The sequence below is a fragment of the Myotis brandtii genome, unplaced genomic scaffold (genome assembly GCF_000412655.1).
Source record: "Myotis brandtii unplaced genomic scaffold, ASM41265v1 scaffold123, whole genome shotgun sequence".
NCBI classification, from domain to species: Eukaryota; Metazoa; Chordata; class Mammalia; order Chiroptera; family Vespertilionidae; genus Myotis; species Myotis brandtii.
In genome coordinates this window covers 5758784-5767160 of record NW_005354291.1, presented here as the reverse complement: position 1 = coordinate 5767160, position 8377 = coordinate 5758784, and the positions used below count along the sequence as shown (strand labels likewise).

The following is an 8377-nucleotide window of genomic DNA, read 5'->3' as shown; positions in this document are numbered from 1 at the left end:
GCGCTGTGTCCTGGGCTGGTGTCGGGGAGACCGGCAGCCCCGCGCCCTCCCGCCTGGCGGCCCCGCCACTCGCTCTGCACCTTTCTCCAACCCGGTTCCCGGAAGCGGTTCTGAAATGGTCCTCCTCGCGCAGACTTCTCTGACCCTCCAGGCTCTGGGGACTGACTTCCCTGAACCACTCACTCAACATTTCCTATACTTCCTGCATTTTTGCAATAACCTTTTAAGGGTACATGCTTTGTAAGCCAATTATAGTAAACTCTGGAGGGCCAAGAACATCTCTTATGTTCATTCCGTACCTCAGAGAAAGCAAAACAATGTCCTCCTCAATGTAAGTTCCAATCACTTGGAGGCTGTGATGTTAGACCGCCCTGACCGCAGCCAACTGTGTGTTAAAACCATGATGGAAGCTGCTTCCAGCTGTTCGCTCTAGCACATTCGCCATAGCAGTCAGCACATACAAGTTTTAATAATTTGCATGTTACAGGTATATGTGTTGTTGCTTTTGAGAGTACTGGATCCTTCATTGAGAGCTATTTTGCATTCCACTGTAGTAATGTGCAAAGTACGAAAGCGTCGGTATCCTACATCTGAGCATCCTGTGCCAAGAAGGTAGGTAGCTGATGCTTAGCTCGTGATTAAGAACATAAGCTGTGGTGTTAATCTTAGGTCCAAACCTCGGTTCCACTATTTACCAACTGTATGTTTGTAAACAAATGTCTTAGTCTCTGTTATCTAACATGTAAAAATACTGCCTCCTTCAAGGGATTGTTAGGACCAAGCGAAGTGATGTACATAGTGTTGAATGTAATACCTGGCATATTGTATGGGGCTGATAAATGGCATTTAAGGAGATTTTTCTTAAGAAATTAACCCTGCACAGGCAGGCCATTAGGGTTAGTGCGGAACTACCTTTGAGGGACTCACAGCCTGGCCTGTTCAATGTTTTTCAAGTTTACTACAGTAGTTAAGGAACCACAAAGAGTATGGACTTTGGAAGCTGGTGTTCAAACTAGAATCTAGAAACTTCCTTTTCCTTTTTTTTTTTGTACTGAACCAGGCAAGGAGGTTCATTGTCTGTCTTCTGGGAACTTACCCAAAGCTGGATCCCTGCTTCATCCACCAGGGCAGAACTCTAAGAGACTTGGCTCCTCCCATGAGAATTACTGTTGAACAAGCATTGAAGCCTCTGGTACAGACTGTTGATTATTTAAAAAACCAGACACGTTGCTGGGAAGTAAGGACCGGGAATTGGAGAATGTTGTGTCGTGTTATGATTATAACAAACCACTACAGTGTTGAGACTAGTAGCACAGAGTCAGTGAAGAAAGGAAATGAGCAGAGTTAAGTTTCCAACAGCAGGTGTCATGTGTAATGTCAACACTGCTCATGCATCTGTATCAGATGGAGCATCTAACACCTGAAAAGGGATTGGATATCAGAGAACCACAGGGATTTGTGCGCCAATGAGAGGGAGAAAATGTGTCTTCGTATTAGTTACTAAAATAGAAGATTTTTGCAATGAGTAAAAAACAAGGGGGCTTTTGAACAGTTTGGAGAATAAAATTTTATTGGAAGAAATTATATAAGAACTATGGAACAGAAGAGTCTCCAGCATCGTTAAGCTTAATGGAGAGGATTCAGGAAGAGAAGGAGAGGACACCAGGTGCTCTCTGGAAGCAGACCTGAACAAGCCGGGACTCTGAGGCACCCACTCAAACTTAAGCAGCTGCAGTTGATTTAAGTATGACTCTGCTCCTTGAGGTTAAACTCCCAACTAGAAGTGGAGCAAAGTAGATCTTGTCCTTTGGTCAAAAGACTCTCCAGAGCAAATCTGAAGCCCTAATTGCAATTTCAGCCCACTAATTTCTTACCTGTGAAACAGGTTCTGAGCACAGAAAAAATGTGAATGACAATGGACCGGAGATTCAGTCTTCTCTCATAGTCATTCTTAAACTCTAGTGCTGCCACAATTCAAATAATCAAGGGCCATACATTTCCAGGCAAATGTAAGATTCAGCCTGATTGAGCGAAACTGTTCTGCTGCTGGCTGAAATAGAAAGTTTTCCAAAAAGAAGCCTAACCCAGGGCCTGCCAAAATTAGGGATGCCTTTGCTCTTTGGGCCAGTCCTTAATTTTACTTAATTTGATTCTTTTGTTTACAATGAGACTGAGATTGCAAGATACCAAGTTTATTTAAGCTGAATCAGAGATGTTTTTTATACAGGGTGGGGCAAAAGTAGGTTTATAGTTGTGAGTACATGAAACAGTTTATTCTTATTTATTAATTATTGTACTATTTTTCATATGAACAATTGTAAATCTACTTTTGTCCCATCCTGTATTATATTGCTACAATAAAAGCTAATTCATAAAAATTAGCATACTTTTTTTTAAAAATATATATTTTATTGATTTTTTACAGAGAGGAGGGGAGAGAGATAGAGAGCTAGAAACATCGATGAGAGAGAGACATCAATCAGCTGCCTCCTGCACACCCCCTACTGGGGATGTGCCCACAACCAAGATACATGCCCTTGACCGGAATCGAACCTGAGATCCTTCAGTCCACAGGCCGACGCTCTATCCACTGAGCCAAACCGGTCAGGGCAACATACTTTTTTTTAGAATTATTTTAAGTTCAATACTACTTAAAACATTTTAAAACAGGTTTTGAAATAGCTTTGTGTTGAGCTAATGTTATAGAGAGTTACCAAATTCTTAAACTATTGAAAAGGCTGTGTAAGTTTTAATTGCAATTATTTCATTATCAATCTTTACAAGTAAAATAAAACTGACCTAAAAGTGTGAGGTTCCAAGGGTTTTTCAACAAAGAAGAAAAGCGTACTGTGAGAGTATAAACTTATATGAATTAAATCAACTGGCTAATCACATTTTTAAAAAATATGTTTTTATTGATTTCAAAGAGAGGGAGGGTGAGGGAGAGAGAGAGAGAAACATCAATGATGACAATCATCAATTGGCTGACTCCTGCATGTCCCCAACTAGGGATCAAGCCCGCAACCCGGGCATGTGCCTTGACCAGGAATAGAACCATGACCACCTGGTTCATGGGTCGATGCTCAACCACTAAGCTACACCAGCCAGGCATACATTTTTTAAAAGGTTCATAAGTCATTGAGAATTCCATAAGTACTACATGTTATTACCATAATTGTCAATGATGTCATTGCAAGTTCACATAGTACAACATGAAGCACATGCTGAATATTCCTTTTCTGTATCTGGTCATATTTGAACTGATTTATATAAACTTGTAGCTGCTAATCTATGTAGGTGCTCAGCAAGCTACTTAACAAAGCAGTGCTCAAAAACTTGTTAATCTAATTTTGAGAGTCCATAACCCCTACTCCTGAATTCCTCTCTCCACCTCTGATGAATAAAATGGAATTTAGGCATTCATGTCAATTGTAAAGTAAATTATAATGGAAGCAGAACACAAGAAAAAGTACATTTGGGTCTCAACCTAAAGTTCCACTGTCTTCCTGCCTAACATTGAGTCTTAAATACTCAATTCTACTGCCACCTGCTCTCAAAAGTGTTTCCCTCTCCATAGCCTCTTCTGTAGACATTATAGCACTTAACACATTTAATTGTAATCACTGGTTTTAGCCACTGAAGGCAGTCCTTTCCCACTTCTATATTTGCTGATCTTGGCAATGGCTAATACACGTTGAATGCTCAGTAAATGTTTGCTGAATGAATGAATATAATCCTTACATTCCTAACATCAATATTTTAATTCTTATGTTCACTTATATTCAAGTACATAGTACTAATATACACTGGCACAATGTAGGATTAGCTTTTGGTACCTGCTATTCTTCATTCACATAGTGATATTATTAATATAGATTAGCAACAAAAGGCAATTCCTAAAGAAATATGTCTCATAAAATAATACATCAATAAAATTAATATTGTGTTACTAACATACATTTTCTCATCCAAGACGGTCTCTCTCTACTTTCAAACCAGGATGTTTTCATGATTAAAACTTTAAAACTAGATCTAATTACTTTTCAATTCTAATTTTCCTTTGGCACAGCAAACAAACCATAAAACAGCAGTTTCTGCCCGTTTTAATAAATTAATGTAACTATCTTATCTTTATTTCCCACATATGTTCTTACAGGTAAAATTCCATTACAGTGAATTCTCTTAGATAGCCAAATTGATTGTTATTGCATTTATATATTATACAGATTTCAGGACTAATTTATTACCCAAATGCTAGGCTTCAAGAAGTAAAAGCCAACATCTGAAATCTGAGTAAAAAGTGACATATAGCCCTAGCCGGCTTGGCTCAGTGGATAGAGCATCGGCCTACAGACTGAAGGGTCACAGGTTCAATTCCAGTTGAGGGCACATGCCTGAGTTGCAGGCTCGATCCCCAGTAGGGGGCATGCAGGAGGCATGCAATCAATGATTCTCTCTCATCATTGATGTTTCTATCTCTCTCTCCCTTTCCCTTCCTCTCTGAAATCAATAAAAATATTTTTTTTAAAAAGTGACACATATAAATTCTATCAAGATCAGAGATCACTGTGTAATACAGTACTTTACTTTGAAATATGTACAAAATTATGAAACTGTCAAGAGATAGTTAATTTCTTTTTTCTCTTTCATAATAATAAAAACTCCAACAAAGTACTTTCTATACCCATTTATTCTTCATAATAAATCACTATTATAACTGACAATAATGAGAAACGAAAATACTTGAACTTTTAAAAAATACAGAGCCCTTCTTGATTAACAGAATTTGTTTTAATAAAATTTTATCTGTAGTATCTTATACCTTAGACAAGTAACCATTAAAACAAAGAAGACAATGCCAGAGTAGTCATATATTACAGATCTCAGGAAATAGACATTCAGAAAAGACTTAAGGCTACCCAGTAATAGCCTCTTATAAAACCCAACAAACCTTACCATTATAATTTGATTTAAAAGGGACCAAAATATTAGTGTCTGTTGAGCCAAGAATAAGAAAATCTTCCACTGCTGTCATTTTCATGTTCTTAGTTTTTCAATCAAATAGTCAGCCTGTAATTTTAAAAACACAACATGTTTTTTATCACAAATATGGTAGCTGGTGTGAAAAATTCTACTGGCATCCCTATAATAAACCACAGCAGACTAGCTGGATAATACATATTCTCTTCCTAAAAACATCTTACAGAAAACCTAAATATAAGTGGAATCATATACTATTTGGTTAATTTCCCTGAGCATAATGTCCTCAAGGTTTATCCATGCTGCAGCATGGGTCAGAATTCCCCTCATAAAAAAAATCATTTTTCAAATACAGTGGACATATTATATTAGTTTCAAGTGTACAACATAGTGATTAGATATGTCTGTACCTTAAGAAGTGTTCACCTCAGTAAGTCTGGTAACTTTCTGACACCATACATAGTCATTACAATATTATTGACTATATTCCTTATACTGTACTTTCTATCCCTATGACTATTTTACAAAAATGTATTTTTAATTAGTTTTTATTATAGAAGCATGGCTCATGTAGAAAATTAGAAATACAAATACAAGAAAAAAATCTTGTTTTTAGTTACACTGATATTTTAAAGACCACACCAACTGTCCTACAAAATATCACACTATTTCATTTCAAATACACACACATTCCTTAAATATATTTTAATTAAATAAAATCATTTAAGCAAGTTGAAGAAAGAAAAAATAAGTTTGAAATATGAGGTTTCTAGAAATCAGGTGTTTTTGAATTTCTTATTTACTATGACTATTATAATATGCATTAATTAATGGTAATTATTTAATTTACAATTTTATAATTACTCAGATATAGCAACTCTAGGTCACCTTATCATCATGGACACATAAAATAAGAGACTGGTAAATCACTAGGCAAGTGGCCCTGGAAGGACCGAGTCATTTTTTAACCTTGACTGTCAGACCACAGGTCTATAAGCAGCTGAATTCTATTCTACTTTTGTCCTAGCAAAGCAGAATTTTGCAATTTTTTAGGCTCAAAGCTTCAACCTCACATCTGGTAGTTGATGCTACTACTACAGCCCTTTTTTAAGAAGTTTAAATATCAAAAATTACAAAATCTCAATTTCTACTATAATGTTGCTAATGAAGACAGAGGCTGCAGGTAACATTTATTGAGTACTTACTATTTGTAAGGTACAGTTTTAAGTGCTTTACATGTAAATTATTTTATAAATTCTACAGAAATAGGTACTATTACCTATATGCAGGTAATAAAGAACTTGGATCCTTAAAAATCTTAAGTAACTTGCACAGGGTCCCTCAAGTAATTAATGAAGCCAGAATTTGAATCCAGATTTGATTCTGGATTCTGAACTATAAATGCCATGATTCTTCTATATCACATCCTCTACCTGCAATGGAGAGACTCAGCCTTAGCTTCTCTTCTACAGATCTGATGACCTGAAAAATCCCCCAAATTAAAAATATTATTTTGGATATGTGCAAGCTGTATGTTAAAATAGATGATCAAGCCTATAAAAGCTGTCTCCAAGAAAAGAAAAACTACATAAAAAAGGACAAATATTTTATATACTTTTATATGCTGCTAGTATAACAATAACACTTACTGTGATGAACCAATAGGAATTTGGTCTATAAACCAATTTTGATAAGAAGCCAAGCTGATCAACTGGTGCTATGACATGAAGGTGCAAGTGGGAAATGGAACAGAATGGTGGCATATGGAAACCCATTCTAAAACAGAAAAGTAAGAGATAATTGACAAATCAGTTCTACAATAGTTTCAAGCTATTTTTTCATGTTAAAATGCATAAATGTCAAAGAGATCCAACACAGGTTACCTAAGATAGATCTCCACTCAAACATCTCTTTTACTGTTTTTCTTTATTCACTCTAGAGTATTCACAAAGTTCCTCTTCTTTTCATGTTTAAATGCACAGTAACCTAAACTCTTCATCAAGAAGGTCTTACAGTATATCATGCCTTAGTACAACGGTTCTCAACCTGTGGCTCGCGACCCCTTTGGGGGTCGAACAACCCTTTCACAGGGTCGCCTAAGACCATTGGAAAACACATATATAATTACATATTGTTTTTGTGATTAATCACTAGGCTTTAATTATGTTCAATTTGTAACAATGAAAATACATCCTGCATATCAGATATTTACATTACGATTCATAACAGTAGCAAAATTACAGTTATGAAGTAGCAACGAAAATAATTTTATGGTTGGGGGTCACCACAACATGAGGAACTGTATTAGAGGGTCGTGGCATTGGGAAGGTTGAGAACCACTGCCTTAGTATAACCTTTATGAATTTGGAGTTGGCATTCCATCCTATCACTTTTGGCCTTTATCATATTAAGACATGCTAAGATATTTAATTATCTTAAGATATTTAATTATCCTAAGATATGCCTCTTCAATGAAGCTAAATAAATAAATAATTACTACAGGACACTCAAGTATGGTTCCATTATTCCAAGACACAGCCAGTAGATGGCAAGCATTCTCCTTTAATAAAAGTGGTAAATCATTTCCTTATGAACCAGGATTTTAGTAGTGAAATTAATTATGTATCTAAAAAAATTATCAGTTGTTTCTTGTTTAACAATAAAAATTTAGATGACAATTATTCATATTCATTTGTTTTAAAATACATAAAAGAATTCTTTTGACTAATAAAAATTTTTAAAAATATGATTTAACCTCTTAAAAATTAATTTACAGTTTTGCAAGTCCACTTATTCTAAGTGGAAGAAGGCACAGGAGAAGTGCTATATTGTATCAATATAGGACAATGTAAGTCAGATATGCAACACATATTGAAAAGCTTTCACCACTACCTAGAAAAGGAGACTAGGTTTTCTCTCTATGGAATACAAATTATATAATGTAGAATCAAGTAATCCAAAAGCTAGAAGAGACTCAGCCTTTTTATTTTAAATACTAGAAGCCAGCACACGATTGAAATCACACGAGGAGGCGCCCCGCCTTCCGCTGTGCAAGGAGGCACCCCGCGGGCCGCGGGAGTCAGGCCTGACTGGCACCTCGGGTGGCCGGGACCCACGCCTGACTTCCACCCCAGGCCCTCCCAGCCCCCCTGCCTGTGTCCGCTCCGGGCCGCCAGAGCCACTGCGCTGGGTCAGGCAGGCCCCCGTGTCTGTCTCTGTCTCCGCTCCGGGGTCTCACCTGCGCACACAACCTCCTCCTGTCTGGTCGTGACCCATTATGGCATCCCGGCCTAATTTGCATATTACCTCTTTATATATTTAGACTAGAGGCCCGGTGCACAAAAATTTGTGCACTCGGGGGGTCCCTCAGCCTGGCCTATGCCCTCTTGCAGTCTGG

At 37.0% G+C, this 8377-nt stretch overlaps 1 protein-coding gene across 1 annotated transcript in view; it reads right to left on the bottom strand.

The window, feature by feature from the left end:
- Window positions 1–4672: 4672 nt before the first annotated feature.
- The window catches only part of HINT3 (histidine triad nucleotide binding protein 3), an 11074-nt gene continuing 7369 nt past the window's right edge, over window positions 4673–8377 (bottom strand). Inside the window, exons 5-6 of the mRNA XM_005859106.2 lie at window positions 6630–6756; window positions 4673–5070 (exon numbers count right to left, since the gene is read on the bottom strand). Coding sequence (XP_005859168.1) covers window positions 5038–5070; window positions 6630–6756 — 160 coding nt within the window. The 3' untranslated portion in view covers window positions 4673–5037. The remainder of the gene's footprint in view (window positions 5071–6629; window positions 6757–8377) is intronic.